Source organism: Uloborus diversus, chromosome 2, assembly GCF_026930045.1.
Source record: "Uloborus diversus isolate 005 chromosome 2, Udiv.v.3.1, whole genome shotgun sequence".
Classification (NCBI taxonomy): Eukaryota; Metazoa; Arthropoda; class Arachnida; order Araneae; family Uloboridae; genus Uloborus; species Uloborus diversus.
Window position 1 is genome coordinate 217,097,803 of NC_072732.1, and position 20,738 is coordinate 217,118,540.

Below are 20,738 nucleotides of genomic sequence, written 5' to 3' on the forward strand. Positions count from 1 at the left end.
TTAAAGAAGATAACATTATAATAACCTTTTTTAGTGAGGTTAGAAGACAGTGGATCACCAAAAATTATGAATAAGAGGACAGAATTATCGGCGTCAAGATCGTAACGCCATTTGGACATCTCACATGTACGTTTAAGAAAAATTATTTTTCTTCTAAGATACTGCATAAAAGCTTATGAAAACACTTTTAAACAATTAAAAATTGATTCTGAGGCTCGATACATACCTTTAAAACGAAAACATCATATACTTAGTTCTCAAATAATAGCATTGTAAAGATCGTAACTTTTGGACATGCATCATATTTCAAACTTACTTTTTTCTAAAATCGTTTACAAAGTAAATAATCTGCCTTTACTTTCGTTATTTGTGTAAAATATTAACAAAAAATTATTCAGTGTAAGATTCATACCTTTAATTTTTTTTTGAAACGTATGGAAATAATTAAAAAAAAAATTTTTTAATGGTAGATTTGCTCAGTTAACATTTTGGTATGTCCAAAATTGTGCCTTTTAGCAAAGAAAAATTTTTTTTGAGGGCATTTGAAGAGCATTTTTTCCATAATTTATGTCAATTCTTGTCTCTATACAGTATTAAAATTTAATTCAAAAATTTTTGAGTTAACTAAAATGAAAGTTATTTGGTGTTCAAGCTTCAAAGTTGAGGTCTGTGTTTGCTTCCAATTTTTGAGAACTGCCCCTAAGAGAACTAATTTATGCTTGGAAAATTAAAGTTCAAATTTATGGTGTCCCAAGGTGCAACCTTCCCCTACATGCAATTAATTTATTATAAGATGTCAATGACAACTGTTTGAGAGAAACTCGTTTATGTTGTCTACAGCATGAGTGACACCAGAATATTGGTATAACCAAAACCATTAATAAACATCATTTCAAAACTAATTGCGATTATCATTCATTTTTAAATACCCAAATAATGATTTAAAACTATTTTACTTCATTTTTGAAGTTTATATTTCAATTTTCTTAGTCTCTATTTTTTTTTTTTTTTTTTTTTTTTTTTGCAAAGAAAGTTGAATTAATTTATGTAAAGGAAAACTGAAATCATTTTTAAAAATCAGATTTTGTACCGAGTGTTGAAATGTATACATTAGGGTTTTTTACTTTCTACCATACTTATATTTTGGTTTGAAAAATCATGCACAAAAGTTATACTCCTCAAGCATGAGCAATAACAAAAATCTTTCCATTAAATCACGACAAAAAAATACAAAACCCATTTTATTTTTAGCAAATTTAAACATAGGCACAGCTCGCCCCGATTTAGGTACCTCCTGATTGGATAAAACTTGTATACTAGAGACATCAGTTAATCGATTTTTCCTCCGTTCACGGTATCTCCGACTGCGCTCTCCTGCTGGCAAGAGAACATAATCCTGATCCAGTAAACTGTCTTCATTAGACAAGACTAGTATATCCGAAGAATCGGCTAATTGCTTTTTTCGTTCTCGATAGCGACGGCTACGCTCTGCGGGCGTCAACGGAACACGTTCTTGCTCTGGCCCGTTGTCCTGATCAGATAGATCGAATATATCCGAAGTATCGGTCGGCTGTTTTTTGCGTGCTCGATATCGTCGACTTCGCTCTGTTGACGTCAACGCAGCCGGTTTCTCATCAGGCACAATATCTTGATCGGACATGACGAGTATATTCGAAGCCTCCATCAATAGCTTCTTTCGTGCTCTGTATCGCCGAGTGCGCTCTGCGGCCGTCATCGGGACTTTTCTCGAGGAAAGTCCGTTGCTGAGCACGGAAGAATGTTGGGTGTGAACTTCAGCTTGCACGGTAATAACATTGCAGTTATCGTGTGAAGAAAGAGATGGGTTACATGCACTGTCCACAACATAGTTCACAACACTGTCAGACATCGTTCTATTGTTACTGGTAGTAGTGGGGTGAAGTACTGTTCCAGCAGTCACAATACACATGTCTGGATTTAAATAAACGCTGGAAGATTCATTTACAGAAGGCTCGTTTTCTTGTAAAATATTTTTTTGTCGTAGTCTGTAAGCTTGGCGTCCTTCGGCAAATTTCGCTTTAAAACTCTCGCGGTATTTTCTACATTTCTCCGCATTCGTTTTGGGCATTTCAAAAACTAAACTTGCATATTAAAAACTTTTTAACTAAGAAACTCAAAAAGGATACATATGGTAGCGCATAAAACAAGCAGATGAACAGAATAAATAAATTTTGTTTTAATTTCTAGGTAAGTTCGAACACATCCATAGAACTGTTACTTCTATCCCCAATTTCCATATTATTCAGTGTACTTGAAAATAACACTTGTTTGTTCCTTTTAATCTACTCATTATTTTAAAACAGTACAAATGTTTATAGAATATCATGAGTTTCTTTTACTTTCATTGAAACAAAAACAAAAACGACCGATTGCAGCCGATTCTACTCGGACGCCAAATCAAAACAATTTCTCCCTGTTGCCGTTGCCAATCGGCATTTATAAAAAAGTTCTTAAAATAAGCTAAAGGCTCGTAACAGCTATTTCGATCAAAAACACAGATGGCGCTGCGCTCGGTAAATTTATCGTCACGTTTTAATTCTGCTTGATTATATGTTAATTTCTTTGTTAAAAACGGCTGGTTCAACGAATTGAATGCTTTTACATATTTGCAATTGAAAATTTTTAGGTTTTGTTTGTTGCACAGATTTTCATAAGATTTCGAAGCCCAAAAAAATTTTAACGATTTCTTCTCACAACTACTAATTTATTGCACTACTAATTTATTGCATTTCTAGGACAAGGTTACCTCAGCTTTAGATAACAAAAAATGTGTGGATGTTGTTTATATTGATTTTCAAAAAGCTTTTGACAAGGTACCGCATGTTGCTCTTCTCAGCAAGTTAGCTGACATTGGAATAGGAGGAAAAACTTTACTTTGGGTTAGAAATTGGCTTACTGGTAGGAAGCAAAGAGTAGTTGTGAGAGGAAATCATTCTAATTGGAGTGATGTTTTAAGTGGGGTTCCTCAGGGATCAGTTTTAGGGCCTCTTTTGTTTATTATATTTATGAATGACATCAATGAAAATATTTCTGGAAGCATGAATTGTTTTGCTGACGATATAAAAGTTATGGGGATTGTCGAAAATGAAGAACAAGTAAAACAGCTGCAAGAGGATTTAGATCATATTACTAAGTGGGCAGATAAATGGGGTATGGCAGTTAATGTAGGGAAATGTCAAGTGCTACACTTAGGTCATGGAAATAAGTGTATGAAATATTTACAGGGTTCAGTCATAAATCAGGCAGAAAATGTTATGGATCTGGGTATCTTTATAAATCAGGACTTCAAGTTTAGTCAACAGTGCAGTATTGCTAGTAACAAAGCCAACAATATGCTTGGGTTCATCAATAGATCTATTTCAAACAAATCTAAGAAAGTTCTTCTGCCTTTATATAGGAGTTTAGTAAGACCTCATTTGGAGTATGCTGTTCAGTTTTGGTCGCCTTATCTGAAGAAAGATATTTTTATATTGGAAAGGGTTCAAAGAAGGGTAACTAAATTAGTAAGGGGACTCTCAGATTTAGATTATGATACCAGACTTAATAGGCTTAACATGTATAGCCTGGAGCAAAGGAGAGTCAGAGGGGACATGATTCAGTTATTTAAATTTATCAAAATGAAAGATGTAAATGGATTAAATTTTTGCGGGGAAAGCAGGACAAGGGGTCATTGTTTTAAGCTATTTAAATCTCAGGCTAACTTGGAAATCAAGAAAAACTACTACTTTAGCAGGGTCGTGGGCACTTGGAATAGCTTACCGGAAGAGGCGGTAATGAGCAAAGGAGTGGATAGCTTTAAGAGGGCCATTGATCTTCATTGGGGACTAATTAATTGACTAGGACCAGCCTAGCTGGGCCCAGAGCCTGTTGCTGGTCGTCACATTTGTATTTGTATTTATCGTTATTTCACCCAAAGTAGCTTAAAATTGCGTTTTTTTACTCTTTTAACTTCAAAAAATTCCCGGAGAGAGCACTGAATTTTCCTTATTCTCACCAAGATAGCTTGAAATTTAGTTCTCAGCAATTTACGAGAGAAAGTCCTCCAAAACCTTTTCTTCCAAAGATAGCCTAAAATAGGCTTCAGTTTCGAGAAACATATCAAAAGAAAAACTTGTTTTCTTCTATGCAGGTCCAATAAATTTTGGGGCCCCCTGCAACAATATTTGTAAGGCCTCTCCCCAGAGGCCAGCAATATATTTGCAATGTTAATAACTCTTTGTGCTTTTTTTTGTTTTTCAATTTCTTGTGCGGTACGGCCCCTTAACGACCTCCCCCTCCCCTCTGCACTGCGGGAACGAAGATCCGGGCCTGCTTCTATGATTACCAGATACAGTCTAATACTTCCTTTTAAAGACTTTAATATTAAAACATTTTCTCGGGAGAGCCACTAGATCCAGGGCCGAATTTAATTTCATGCCGTCCCCCCCCCCCTCCACTTAAGTGATTTAACCAAGGTCAATTTAAATACTGAAAAGCACTTATTTTCACGAGGCTTTAATTTTCAATAGCCCGTCGAAAAAGAGAAAATTTTAAGACTCACGGAATATTTCAACTTTACATATTATAATTAACTTTGACTTTACATATTATTAAATTTTGATTATGTTAATAGTAAATTCACAAAATATTCAAAACCCAAAATCACTGATAGCTTTATTTTTGTGAAAATATTATGTACTCTTTATACTTCTTATAGGCATGTAGTGCATGCACCCCATGTTTTTCCTTTTAAATATTGCAAGTATTTTGATTGCTATTAAAATTCGCAATCACAAACTTTTAAGGGAATCTGTAAGGCATGTTGAATCTCTATGGGGCTTTAAAAGCTACACAAGCTTAGAGAGTTTTTTGAGCAATCAAGATTGCTTATTGTTTTTATTTGACCATCTTTGATGTTCAGTTCCCTTTTCAACCCCCACCGTTCCTCAGCAGGCGCCACTCCACCGGTCCTGAGCACTGTCCCCCGGAAGCCACTTCTTCTGGTCCGTGTCGCCCATGTCCTACACACACGCACGCTCATACCATTCACACACGCCAACGTGCATACACAAAGGTCTACGCACACACACAAGCTTACACATACACAACAATACACATGTAACCGCCCAAGAGGAGGGCGGCAGTGGAGGGACAGGAGCCGTTTCTAGAAACAGTAACTCCAATGAGTAGAGTCCTGTCGCAACTCGTGATAGCGAAACACATAATTTAAATTCAAAATTTCAGAATTCAAATTAATATTTTTATTTTTAATTCTTTTTAGTTCATTTCAAAAACTATTTATTACAATTATATTCTGCCTTTTAGTATTTGTGTATTTGAAATTTTGCATTCGATTTTAAACACTTTCATAAGACATTGACAACGGCATTTAAATTGATAAAAACAGAACTTAGTTCATTTTTCCTTTTACATAGTAACGCCCAAAATTAACCGAGCAATAAAAAACACCGTAATTTCAAAATCATTCAATGTTCACTTACTTTTTTTTTTCCAATATTCAAATACATATAATATTGTAGCTTTTTAAAGCGTCATCTTTCATAAATAAACAATACATATAAAAAATTTAAAAAACATTTTGATTCGTTCTACAAAGAAGTGGTTTCTATAAATAAATGGACAAAACAGTATTTAAGCTTTTCTGAAAGAAGTAGGTTTTAACTAACCTACTGAGCAGAAGTAATAATCGCAAATTACTTTCCAATTCTTTAAAAATTCAAATAATGTTTCATGATGAACACTCCTAAGGGTATAAAGGAATAAAATGCTCTTTTTAAATGCAGGAGAAAATGGTCACTCAGCCCTTCCAGTGCTGCAGTCTTTTTAAGACAAACCAAATGTTATGTCTGTTTTACTTGAGGTTCTCTTCTTGAGGAGCTCCGGAAGGACCTTCTTTGAGTTAAGGGAAAGAAATTCTCGGAAGGTATAGATCAAAGTACATGTTTTCTATAGAAGATGTACTCCCTCCCTGTCGCAAGCTAAAACTGATTACCTATTACTGGAAGTCTGTCACACCGCATTTCTATGGTTTCAATAAGTTAAGGTCAAGTCTGCTGACAAGTTAGGATCAGTTATGTCGCTGTATTGGGGAAAATTGAAAAGGAACTGATGTTTAGTTTTTAAGAATAATAATTTAAAAAATGAGATTGAAGCAAAATTTGCCGCCCCAAAAAAATTCGCCGCCCTAGGCAGCTACCTACTCTACTTATTGGGAAATTGGGCTGTCACTAGATCTACTGGATTGATCAAAGACAGTCTAAAGCAGCAGTTTAAAAACTTAACGTTTTAAAACCCTCAACCTTCTTACGTCATCAAAGATTACCTAAAACTAATTGGGGGTCTTAGGGGAGAGGAGAGAACCCCATCCCATTTCCCCAAACATTACCAAAAATTTACATAAATTTGGAAAAAATATCCAGTGAAAGGTCCTGAATATTCCGATTTTCCTTTCTTCACACTCAAAGTTTTCCATCCCAATCATCTGCCTATCCTCTCATTACATAAAATATTGTTCTTCTTATCTTTAAGTTTTGGTGCTATTTTCTCGGCTAGGGGCTTATCCTCTCCTCCCCATGCAAAAGTCTGAATCCACCCATGGTCAAGCTAGAATATGTTCCTGACACTTGCAGTTGAACCTGTCTACCTTGAACCTGCTTATCTTGAAAACCTGTCTATCTCAAATTTTTTTAATTTCCCTTCATTTTCAGCCAAAATTCAATGTATTTTCCATGTTTATCTCGAAAACAATAATCCTGAGTACCTCTATATCTCGAATTCCAGCAGTGCTGACATTTTCGAATTGGAAGCCCAGCAATCTTTCGAAACAACAAACAACTTTCCTTAAACACAGAAACAGAAGCATTGTCCACAAGGACAGAGAGGGCAGTGGAAAAAAGGGAGAAATGCTTCCAGGTATTATTTTTTCCACGAAGACTAAAGAAAGGACAGTCGTTTCGGGCGCTTTCTCGGAAGCAGAGCAGGGGGCAGAGAATGGGACAATGAGGAGAGGGCTGGGTTTGACAGATTTGACATGTAGGGTGATTTTTTCAAGTTTGTGGTTAAACGTCATTCAAATTAAAACAAAAGACGTTTCACTGTTATCTGGTTTAGTTAGGTTTAGGTACTATTCTCCGGTTACTCTCTTGCTTGAAGTTATGATTGCTTAGAAAATCGAGATGATAAGCGTGAAAAGAAAGCTAAAGATTTTTTTCAAATGATGAAAAAGTGAAAACTCTAGAATTTTTGGACGCAATCCATCAATGAAGAAAAATAAAATTGCCGCCAAGTTTAGTATGTATAGGCCAAGATGGGTTTTCAGCCATTGCAAACCGCAAGAGGATAGTTCAATCTAAAAAATCAGGCACCGAAAAACAATAAAAGACTGTGGCGTACGGATCACCATGACATGGTTGATGATTGTCCGGGTCGGGATTTGAACCAGAGACCTTTGTGATGCTAACCCAGAGCTTTAACCACTGAACCAAAAGGACCTCAAGATTTGGGGGCAAAGTTAGGTTATGTGCTCTTTGACGTACGCCACAAGACTATTTTGCTTAAAAAAGGTATGCTTAAAATTTCATTACAGTGAAACCTGTGTAAGTTGGCCACTTACGGTGCACTACTTAAGTGGTCAACTTAAACAGGTGGTCAACTTACAGAGGTTGATTTATACGATAAAGCCTAAATCCGTGCCTGAAAAAGGCAGTCAACTTAGACAGGTGATCAACTTACAAGGGTGGTCAACTTTACAGGTTTTACTGTACTGTAAAAATGATTCCTTAAACTTGCAATAAAGTGCTTAGTATAAAATAGTAGAATAAATACCTAACAAAACTAATACGGAAGAATTTTAATCTTTTACATGTATTGTCTTTGGTATAAAATTCAAATTTTCATCATCAGATTCCAAATTACAATAGGTTTCTCAAACCCTCCGTATCTCGAAACCTCTTTATCTCAAATTTTTCTCCTTCTCGTGAAATTCGAGATAGACAGGTTCGACTGTATAACATCACCAGAAAATTAAAAATATTATTCTTGCTTTATTTTTTTTCTCGTATATGCTATCACAAATAACTAAAATTAGCAAAAACAAAAAAACTGAGAACTTTATAAACTCCCCCCCCCCCCTTCCTTCCCAGAACACGATCCAAATTATGAATGGAGCTGTACACAAAGTTCATTCCGCAAGGAGGCCTCGGGGGGGAGGGGGGGGGGGGTCAATGGCACAAACTGCAAGTTTGAAATTTTAAGGTATGTTTTGAGGGGTCTTACACATTATTGGGGGCACTCTGTAGTATTTGAGGGGGATGCACGTTGCCCTTGGGGGATCGATGCAGTCCCACAAGCATTTATTTAATGTAAGTTTTCTATAAGCCTGCAATCAGCATCCTGGGTGGCCTATCATATTTTAAAACCTCCATTGCTAGATAATAATTCTTAAACATATTTTTTCTTGAGTGAATACTTAATTTAAACCAGTCGCCTGCGGCGTCCAGCTGGTTTGCCTATTTATGCTATTCACCTCTCTATGCAAGTAGCCGCCTACCCCGGCTGTTTGTTTTACTTGTCATTCACCATTTTAAGCCAAGATTGGCGCCTTCGGCGGCTGTTTAAATGAATTTGGTGGTGGTGTTAATAAACCTGTATCTATTTATATCAATATTAATAAAATATTTTCTATATCTCCAGTACCACCGTTTGGAATTTTCCCAAAGGAGGAAGAGGAAAGGGTGTACACTCAACGCAAATTTTTCGCAAAACAACAAAACGCATTTCCATTTTTATGTGAGAGCATTATTTTTTCAAAATTGTAAAGAGGAGGTGGGGGGGACAATTGAGCCCCCTCCCTCCCCCCTTGAAGTTCCTTGAATGACGGGCCTGTCTATCTCTTACTGTCCATCGACCTATACGACCTCTATATTTATCAATCTATAGATCTATGCATATCTACTTTTGATGGTAATTAAGAATCTTTTTTAATAAAAAAAGTATTAATTCGAAAAACACTAAATATTTTGTGCACTAAATATCTACCTCTTCGATACATCTCTAAATTTATATCTCCATTTATTTTAAGGTAACCACCAATTCCTAACAAAAATTTAACTGAAACAGCAAAAAAAAAAATCTATTTCCCCATAGTGTGCAAAAGTAGCACTGCAAAAGATTTTTAAAAAACTCGGTGTTTATTGAATGAAACCGAATGTATAGCAAAGCGTCCGGAGGCGGCGGGGGGGGGGGGGGGGGGGGGGAGAGAAACAAATGAAATCCCTGGAAAAAATAAAAAGCAAATGCATTTGTCCAAAGGGAGAGGGGGGGGGACAAGTTACTTCAGTTAGATCACGTGAGTGTGTTACCTCATATTCGGAGCTATCAGCAGGCAGCAGAACTTCGGTGACACGAGAACTAATATCTTCGTTTTGTATTTAAAAAATTGCAAAAAAAAACCTATTGCATATTTTTGAAAACTTTTTTTTTCTGATGAGGACGGAATATTTACTATTACATAGTAAAATTTTAGAGAAGAGGCTTTTATACTTTACGAGGGATGAGTTTAGAAAACACGTAAACCCAGGGGAAAATGCAAATTAAAGGTTTTTTTCAAAAATTCAAAAAAAAAAAAAAATGCTCTATTTGCAAAAAATCTTTTTTTCATCAAATTTAAAATTAAATTTCCTACATTTTGGTACAAAAGTTCTTTTTTTGGCGCAATTGATTTTGGATCTCCGAGTTAAAAAGTACGAAAAACTGCTAAAAATCATTTAAAACATTGAATAACTTTTTTCTGATAAAAATATCAAAAATCGAAGTCCGAGGTGCACACAATCGGCAAAAATTGCATCTGTATACCAATTTTCAGCTTTCTAGGCCTTACCACTTTCCCTGGATGCGCGCCACAAACACACACACACAAACATCTTATTTTATTATATGTACAGAAGAGTAAAAATTTTTAAAAAAATCACTTTTCAAAGATTTGGAAGTTACAGTTGGGAAGAAGTTATCAACATTGTATCAGTTAACAAAAATACAAAAATTGTATTTGACTGGACTCTCTAAACTAGTATGTTGCGGCCATCACGAAACTTTCTTCTATATTTTTCCTTTTTCTGATCCCTCCCCATGCTTGACGAGGAAGCAATATTCCTAACAAAAACAAAATTACACATGCAAAAACTTGACGACCATCCCAATGTCTGAATTATTGTAAAAACAAAACAAAGAGCGAAAATTGAAAGTTACTTTAAAAGCCTTGCTTGAATTAATTACAAATATTTTATTTATTAACAAACATAAGATGGCAACAGTTAAAAATTTTAAATCATTGAGATAATATTTGCGATCATTTCCATACAATTAAAATCACGAGAAATACGCAGACGACAATCTATTACGATTTATCTTTCTTATTGTTGCAGTAATAAAGCTATTTTTATTCGCAAAAAAAAAAAAAAAAAAAAAAAAAATCAACACCTTTTGGAGCGATTGGCGTCAAAATTGAACCAAAGCCTGTTTACATATGGATTAACATATATTCCAAATTTCAACCAGAACGTAGCATTACAGGGTGGCGACAGGAACTGGAAAAAAAAGTTCCCTGACATTTCCCTGATTAAGTTCACCAAATTTCCCTGATTTACGTTACCAATGAGAATGGTTTCCTTTCTTTGCCCTACCTGAAAAGCATTGCATATTAAATTAAATGCAGTGTTTAGAATGGTTTAAGCAGTTAATTAAAAATATATTTTGAAAAGATGCATCCTTTTTTTGGTAAAAATAGTATATTAAATTATCGACAGAGAAATATTGTAGGAAATCTAAAACAAATACTTTACTTCCAGGAACCAGTTAACATAAGAATTCTAAGAAATTATTAAAATCACTCTTAAAGACATATCTAATCATGATAAAACTAAAAAATTTAAATGGAAATAATCTTGAACTGAATTTTCAAGCAGTATAATTTTTGCTGCAAGAGTAACAACTGATAGGTAATGTATAGAAGTAATGTAGTTTTACTTACGTAAATAAGCCGTGTGCAGGTAAACGGCAGTATCTGCAGATATTAGTTTTCCAGATATTTCAAGAAATGTGTGGTGGATTCACTACTAACAATAGGAAAAGGAATTAGACTTTTTTTTTTTGCGCCCCTTTTTCAGCGGAACCCAAATAAGCCAGTATGTACAATAAAGATAACTTATAATAGATGACAAAAATGAAAAAAAAAATGTGCAGTTACTGCCCTTTACTTACACACGGCAGAATAGACATATTTATGTGAAATTAATTGAAATCTTTCAACGACCAGTCATACTGAGTTATTCTCTAATCAAGAACTTAGGTTTTAGTGAATGAATACAGCATTTTAACTATTAAAAAATGATAAAAATATTTACTTATGTACACAACTCAATTTCAAATGATTTCATTAGTTATCGAAAAAATTTTTAGATTACTTTAGTAACAAATAATACTTAAATTCAAAAACAATTATTAATTTCAAATTGTATATGAATATGGTTTTAAAATTAAGGAGTTTTAAATTCTGAAAAAAAAAATCATCGTGTAAATTGAAGTGACAGCGAATCACCATGCAAACCGTGGCAAAAAAAAAAAAATGATTTTAAGTCAAAATTCAATTTTAACAATTAAATTAAACACTCCAAGTGATAACTTTTAAGATTTTTCCAGTAGTAATTTAAAAAACAAAGATTTTTTCTTGAAATCGTGATAGCAGTAGTATGCTAATTACTTCAAGAGTAAAGGCAAGACAGCAAAGTCATTAATGACGGCTTCCTCTCTGCCTGTAGGGTTGTTTATTTTTTCGTAGCTTGGAATGCTTGGAAAGAAAATTCAAGCAAGGTAAAATAAACAACTTTACATACGCAATCTTAGGAAGCTCATCCTACGATTGAATACTTTGACCTTGAGGAAAAAAGTTGCACTAATATGCAGCACTGTATAATCGCACCTCATTAATTTTACTTTTTTAGAAACAAATAATTGGCGGAAAATTCGCAGGGAATTAAAGTATTTCATTTTGCAAGGAAAAAATTTTTTTTTTCTTTCATTTGATCAATTTTCCCTGAATTTTTGCTATTTTTTCAAAATTCCCTGACTTTTCCCTGATCTCCCTGATCTGTCGCCACCCTGCATTACTTCTTGAGATAGGACACTCACAATGGAAAAAAAGAACGGGCGATTGCGCTACCCCCTTTTTAGCTGTTGACACCAAAATAAAATCAGCTCTTATACCCACTAAGGGCTACTTGTCAAAAAAAATTTTTTTGATTCCGTTCATTATATCTTGAGATACAGCAGTAACAATTGACGACAAAAAACGTTCTATAACTCAACCCCCGTTTGAGCTATTGACACCAAAATTGAATCAGCACCTGCTCCTGTTAGGGGCAACATATGGACCAAATTTTGTTTGATTCCGCCAGTTACTTCCTGAGGAATAGCAAGCACGCGTAACTCAAAAAACGTCCCATTGCTCCACCCCCCTTGGAGGAATTCGGGCCAAAAACCAATGGGCACAAGTTCACATAGGGGCACATATGTGTACCAAATTTCGTTCAATTTCATGCGGTAGTTTTTGCTGTAGAGCGGCCACAAAAAACTGGTCACACACAGACGTGACACACACACACACATACACACACACAGACAGACATTTTCCAAAAATAGTCGAAATGGACTCAGCACACCTTAAAACGTTCGAATCCGTCAAAATTCGAAATTCGAAAATTTGCACGAATCCAATACTTTCTTCTATATATTAGATATAGAAGAAAGTAAAAATGACATTTTAATGTTTTTTTTTATCTATTTTTTTTTCCTGTTGCTAACAAACTATAAATAGAGAAAAACTAACTTCATAGTGTGGTACATTATTTGCACAACTTTTCGTTAAATATTGAAATTAAATCATACTCACTGAATAATCAAGGTCAAAATTAAAGAATAAATAAAAATCAAGAGTGCAACCACAGAAGGATATTCAAGGCTAAAACCCCTCCCCAAACCCTTGATTGGCACACTAGCATAGAACTAAATAAGTGGGAGAGCATTATCTCTCTGTATCCACCTTGACTACAATTGAAAGGTCTAATGAAAAATTCACATCATGTGGCATAAATTCTTGCCCTGAACCCTTCAATTCTGTCTAAATAGGAGTGCCCACAAAGGAGGAGGGGTCATGGGGCCATTGATATTTTTTGAACGGGTGTTTTTAGGGTTATTTTTCGCTTTTCCGGGGTAGTAGACAGATTTAAGTCCATACACATCTTTTTCTGAAAACACTTTAGTATTCTAAAGAAAAAACTAACAGCATACTAGCAGAAAAGGTATGCGGCAGCACCTCTAAAGCATTTTCATTGCTTATGCTATTCAAGAAGGCCACTACAGACAGCAGATATGTCAGGCCATTTGTTGTTGCCTAAAATTTATAAATCAAGCCCTGAGTAGCAGTAGTAGTAGAAGCTAGGAAAGAGATCCCAAGTGCAGTGCAGGTACATTTACTCTACTTAAAGGGTTCCTTTACTCTCCTTAACCCTTACTGCTACCCTTACTCTAAGAGAGTAAGTGGTGCAGTTGAAAAATTTATCACCAAAAATTTTAAAACTTAGATGTTTTCCCAAACTTTATCCTTTGCATGTTACATGAAATCCAGTAATTCTAATTTCCAACAAAACACATACAGATTTTGCATTTTTAACCAACTTTCTCATAAAAACTAAGAGAAAATAATTAAAACCAAATCAAATGATAAAAATTGCCTATTTTTTGGTTCCCATAAGAAGAGTAAAAAAAAAGCAAAACAAAATAAAACATTCAATGAAAATTTTTAAAATTTAAAAACTTTTAAGATGAAAGTAATGTGCAGCAATTTAAGTCAATCTGTTCATTCCTTTTTCCCATATGCGCAAAGTGTGATTTTTTTTTTTTACAACAAATACATATCCTCAAACACTGGTCACCCAGTCCTCTATCCCACTTCTGTTCTGTGACCAACACAGCACAATCATGACCGATATCCAAAATCGGTTTAAGAATTGAACCCGCAAAAATTAACTCATAAATAAATTACTTGCCAAAAACCCAATTCAAAAATACAAATATACGTATATCATACTAATGTCTTCTTTTTCTAACTGTTAATCATCTTTTGGCATAAATCAGGGAGTTCAACTGATCAATATGATAATCATCAGTTAATATTGATCACCAGCCTTCCACTTCAGAAAAATCATCGTTAACCCTTTTTTTCCTATATTATCTTAGTTACCACAGTACACCACTGCAGAGAAATATGATTGTATTTTGATTTCTACATTTTCATTTAAAATACTATTGCAAAATTACTATAGCTTCATCTACTTATTCATATAAAAATTAAACATGTAAATTTTACTGCCATTTTAGAATAAACATCTAATACCACTTTTAAATATTTTAAATGTTTTCGATTAATGCTTCCAATTAATAGCAACATAGCGTGCAATTGTGCTTTAAAAATTAAGGAGTAAAAAAAAAAACTTATGTAGTATAAATTAATGAGAAAAATCTCCGATATCATAAGTGCCCCCATTCAGAGACATAAACGAAAATCAACATGAAAAATGTCTTTTAGTACAAATGTTACACTTCATTTTCCAAGTGTTACCCGAGTAGCATCAACTCATCGGCCGATGATCGGCCGTTCATCGAAATCCGATCAAACTTTGATCGGTCGATGATCGGCCGATGATCGGATTCCGATGAGTTTTCATCGGAAATTGCTCCAATATGTCTCATCGGCAATAGTAGAATCCGATCATCGGAATCCGATGAATTTTGCTCCCTATACCGATGAGATTTGGAGCAATATACGAGCAGTGCTGTTCCGAGGCAATGAATTTTGGATAAAAATACGATGAGATTTGGAGCAATATACGAGCAGTGCCGTTCCGAGCCGATGAATTTTGGATGAAAATACGATGAAATTTGGAGCAATATACGAGCAGTGCTGTTCCGAGGCGATGAATTTTGGATGAAAATACGATGAAATTTGGAGCAATATACGAGCAGTGCTGTTGTTCCGAGGCGATGAATTTAGGATGAAAATACGATGAGAAGTAGTAACAACTACGATATAGGGACAAGCAAGGAGGAAACAAAAATAACAGTGGGAAGAAAACTTGCAGGAGGGGTATTTTCGGATGACGTCATTTGGGAATTACTTAATATATATTATTTTTTATTAACTTGTTTAATTAATTTCTAATTTAACAACTTTTGATGAGCGTGATTCATGAGTTCAATCATAGTCGCTCTAGCCGGGAATCGAACCCTAGTCCTCTGGAATACGAGATTCATATGCTAACCACTAGACAAGTTATGCTCGCTCCATGGCGGAAAATAATGTGTTAAATGGAAAATCATTTGTGGCGCCATCTATCGGGTGGCAAGGCCATGACAGATTTCTGAACGGAAAGTGAGAATTTTATTCAGTGAATATACTTATGGCGCCACAGCTAGTGAAGAGTCGGAGTCGGTAATTTTGGGAGTCAAATTGAACGGAGTGGAATTGTTTTGGAGATAGAGAGAAATCATTCAAGAGCCGGAGTCTCATTTTGTTCGCAATTCCAGTGAGGTAATCGGCGTTGGAATCGTGGAGTTAAAGTTGAATTGATTTTGCAGCAAATTGGAGTAAACCCTTCCAAAATCCAGGAGTCGGATTCGGAGTCAAAGTCTCAGTCATTTTTCCTCCGATTCTCAAACTTGAATGTTGATCCGTATAGCCTTACGTTTGATCAATATTCGGATATTCGAATAATAAAATTTATCCTATTTTAACAGTTGGGAGATTTCCAAAAATTTTAGATTGGGAAAATTTTTATCGGAAAATTTAAACGACCTACTTTTTTTAAGATGAAATGTAACTCGGCAAATTTTCATCGGAAAATTTGATCCTTACGATCTCTTTTTCCGATGAAATGTAGCTCAGCAAATTTTCATCGGAAAACTTGATCGTTACGATTTCGTTTTTCGATGAAATTTCGCTCGGAAAATTTTCATCGGAAAATTTGATCGTTACGATCTCTTTTTCCGATGAAATGCAGCTCGGCAAATTTTCATCGGAAAATTTGATCGTTACGATCTCTTTTTCCGATGAAATGCTGCTCGACAAATTTTCATCGGAAAATTTGATCGTTACGATTTCTTTTTCCGATGAAATGCAGCTCGGCAAATTTTCATCGGAAAATTTGATCGTTACGATCTCTTTTTCCGATGAAATGCAGCTCGGCAAATTTTCATCGGAAAATTTGATCGTTACGATCTCTTTTTCCGATGAAATGCAGCTCGGCAAATTTTCATCGGAAAATTTGATCGTTACGATCTCTTTTTCCGATGAAATGCAGCTCGGCAAATTTTCATCGGAAAATTTGATCGTTACGATCTTTTTTTCCGATGAAATGCAGCTCGGCAAATTTTCATCGGAAAATTTGATCGTAACGATATAGTTTTCCGATAAAAAACAGTTCATCGAAAACCGTTCTCGGATTCTGATCGCATCGATATCAGCGTGCATTACGCGATGAGTTTAGGAGGAGTCGATGATCGGCGGAGCAAAATCCGATGAGTTAATGCTACCTGGGTAACCATTAAATGGCAAAAGTTGAATACATTTTCGAATTTCAGATGATATATACAGCTGAGTCTCAACTTACACGAGGGACGCTTTCCAAGACTCCTCGCGTAAGTCAAAATTTCGTGTTGTGTTAAAGGGTATGCATACAAATATTTTATCAATCTATACCCAATTATTTTGGAAATCTGTAAACACCCCTCAAACTGTTTTAACTCATTTCTTAACTTTATACTACTGTTTTTTACATAAAGAACTAAATTGTTACTGTATCTCATAAAAAAATAAATTAAAAAAAAAACAGAAAAGAAAAAAAAACGCTGTGTTATTTAACATAAAATAATGTTACGATGCACAAAAAGGAAAACAGAAGCTTCTTTGGGAATTTTCAAACATTCAGACTTTTCTCATACGAGTTGATTTAAACTACCCTGGAAATCATTGAACAGACCTTGTATTATTGAAATGTAATAGAAGTACATGAAATACACCGCCAGCTCAGTCATTTCCAGCTGAGGACTGCAGTTTTGTGCTTATTAGCACTCATCAGCCCGGCATAGGAAAGTGACTGAGCTGGAGATGGAAAACCTCTTATGGAAGCCAAGAGGGCAGAAGAATGAAATACACCGCCAGCTCAGTCACTTTCCTATGCCGGGCTGATGAGTGCTAATAAGCACGAAACTGCAGTCCTCGGCTGGAAATGACTGAGCTGGCGGTGTATTTCATGTATTTCTGCTTTAGCCCTGGCTAATGGGCGGTAATTTACTGAATATAATAGAAGTGCTTAGAATTCTCTTATAAATAATAGCCGATGATAAAGTAACCTGCGTGTTTTTTCAACAATGAAACTCGCGCCACAGCATGATAATTTGATAATGCGTGTTGGTAATGTTTAACGTGCAGGGAAAGGTTTTATTGTGACAAGGCTGAACTCAATCCGGTAACTTAACTGTTTTACTGGTTAGACTCTCATTTCAGGGGAATGAAGAAACGAAAAAGCGATCAACTATGAACGCTATCTACTAGAGTTTAGGGTTCATCCACTGGAGTTTGGGTTACAATTTCAACCATCAAAATATCACCAAACAGGCAATTGCTTCATTTAAATGTTGAAGAAGAGAAGCAATTTTCACACCCGTCATACCTTGACGGGCGACTTGCTAGTTTAGTATAAACACCAAATTTGAACGTCTACATTTTTTCAACAGTCTTCCAATGTTACACATATGGACAGATTGGAAAATCAAAACAAAAACTTTCTCAGATATATATTGTCATGCTAAGCAAAAAAGTGCTGCAGCTGTACTCAAAATAAGATATTCCTGACAAACGTTTAATGCCTACATTTAATTCAGAAGCCACTTTTTCAAAATATTTTCTTACTATTTCCCATTCATAAATGACAATAAAACATTGCTGTTAGGTAAAATATGTTGCAAGAAACCACCCAGTGAAATTATCTCAATTTTGCTAAAACGTGCAGATACGACTTTGGTGCTTAGCACGGCAGTATAGTAACAGAAAAGGAGGAAAGATACAGAGGCAGAGATAACAAAAAGATTAAGTCAGAGATCTAGGATTCTACTTCTAAAAATGAAAGTGTTATCTGAAGGATGAAGGAAATATTATTGTAGGCACAGACACATCTTGAAGCAGCAAGAGCGAAATTCTTCGGTTGGAACTTCTTCTGAGATAACAATTTGTAGCATTTAAATGGAAAAAATACATACCTCGGGAAACATGGAAATGGCACATACCTCAGGCAAGGTGTCCTTGCCGGCTTTGGCGCCATCGAACGTGAAGGAGCACTCCTCGGAAAACAAGGGGGGGTACTAGAAAAGAGAGCGAATGTAATCCAGTGTTGGCCGAATTGGACCCAATTGGGTTTTTTTGAAAAACCCATTTAAAAAAACCCATTATTTAGCCCACTTTTGGGTTTTTTTAAATTTTGTGAGAAGTTTTTAAAAAAATTAATTAATTTAAATACTTTTACAATTTAAACTTCTTTTTTTATTTGTTCTTCACCACAGACAATGAACATTAAAAATGAATTTTGAGCTTTAATAGTATTTCTTAACTCTTAACGGCATTAAAAATATACTTCAAAGATTTTAAATAAATGTATTTAACTTTTTTCTTTAACTGGTCAATAAATAACTCAAATTATCTTGACCAAGTCCTGTCACGTCTGATTTTCTCAATATTTGTAGATTGTACAGAGGAAACTAATCTAGTTAAAAGGCTTTCATGTGAATTATTTTCTGCAAACCAACACGTCACAAATCTCGAATAAACACAAGGTAAATTTTTTAGAAATACTAAACAGATTTTTCAAACGGTCGACAGAAAACAGAACAGGTACAGTATTTTCATTATTTTACAAAAAAGTTTAATATTTCTTACCCTGTACACAGAAATAGAAAAACAGGCAACTTAAAATTCAAAGAAATGTCTTGATTAAGCTGGAATTCAGTAAAAAGGGATTTAAACTAATTGAGGTTCTACAGTAGTTTTGCATAACAAAATGAAATACTATAAAGTAAAATGCAAAAAAAAATGTAGTAATTGAAAACGAACAATAGATTTTATCACTCGAGAAGTAACTTTGCCTTAACTGTTGGTAATAATGAAAATTAAAAAATCCGAAACTTTAACATTCTTGGGTTTTTTCGTCTTTTATACTTTTCTTCAGAAAACTCTGAATTTTAACTAGTTTTCCAGCTTTTTACCCGAAGATAATTTTTGCACTTTGTCCATATACTTACGCTACAATATGATACAAGTACCCCACATTTTCCCTAAAAAAGACAAAAAAACCCACATTTCTTTAAAAAACCCAACTTTAGTTGGGTTTTCTCGGGTTTTATTTTAAAAAACCCAAAAAACCCTGGGTCCATGGGCTTTTTAAAAAAAAACCCGAGTTTTTGCCAACCCTGATGTAATCAGAGTGATTTTGGAGTCACTACCATCTACAGTTCGGGCAAACGTAACCAGGCAGCATTGTGAAGGTTACGCAGAACTTAATCACAGGATCACAATGCTGTCAGGTTAGGTTTGCCCCAACTGAAGTCAATTTTACTGGAAGAGGTTTTGTTGCAATTAAATATATGAAATACATTTCATTCATTTACCTGTAAGGGTTATGTTTCAGTATGGTTGAATTGCTATCGATTGTAACATATGCTTAGTTTTTTTTTCTTAACAAAAAATAACAATCTTTACTACAGTAAATACGGTTCAAATTCGCACATTTTCAGAGCATTTTTCCAAGACAGAAAGCAAGTAATGTGGAAAGGAAATTTCATTCAAAGACAACAAGCTCATTTCCATTGCTTTCAGTTGATAAATTAAAAGTTAAGTTTATCTAGATTCTCACTTCTGTTCTATAAAAAGTGGCTTCCAAGACACCACAACTTAACACTAGAAAGACGGAGGGGGCCTGTGTGGCCTCTATTGCAGTTTGTTGGTCAATAAGTTGAACCCTAATTAGTTGGAATTTAAAGGAACTTTCTGATTTTTAATTATATGAACCTATTAGAGTACTTATTTAATCATTTAGAGATTAGCTGCATAGCAGTGTAAATATTGAACCTTATACCTAGAAAGACGAGAGGGGACACAGTGGCCTTTGGTGTTTTTTACGATAAAAAACAGAGACTTTTCCCTTTTTTCTACTTGTTGTAACGTGAAAAAGTGCTTTTCACTCTAGTTTTACTATTATCTTCCGCATCTTCCAGTGGGTTGAAATTCCATATGCTAATCACACTATCGACTGCTCAACAGTCACTGTATTTGCTGGGCGTTAGAGAAACTAAACTCTACATTTTTACATAAAGATATAACATTGCTGAACATTATCAGGTCTTGCATTAACATTTGCCACCAGGCGAGATGCAAAAAAATAACTAAATTTGGTGAAAGAAATTCTGATTTGGCAAAAGTATTGACAAACAGAAAGTTCTCTAAAATTTCCACAGGAAGAAGTATTTCCCAGGATTCTTAAAACTATGTCAAAGATTCTTACAAATTCCGCAAACACATAACCAAATTGGAAGTCCAGCCC

At 34.8% G+C, this 20,738-nt stretch overlaps 1 protein-coding gene across 1 annotated transcript in view; it reads right to left on the reverse strand.

Moving 5' to 3' along the window:
* The window catches only part of LOC129216809 (uncharacterized), a 101,652-nt gene that overhangs the window by 51,253 nt on the left and 29,661 nt on the right, over positions 1-20,738 (reverse strand). The window contains exon 12 of the mRNA XM_054851026.1: positions 18,433-18,504. Coding sequence (XP_054707001.1) covers positions 18,433-18,504 — 72 coding nt within the window. The remainder of the gene's footprint in view (positions 1-18,432; positions 18,505-20,738) is intronic.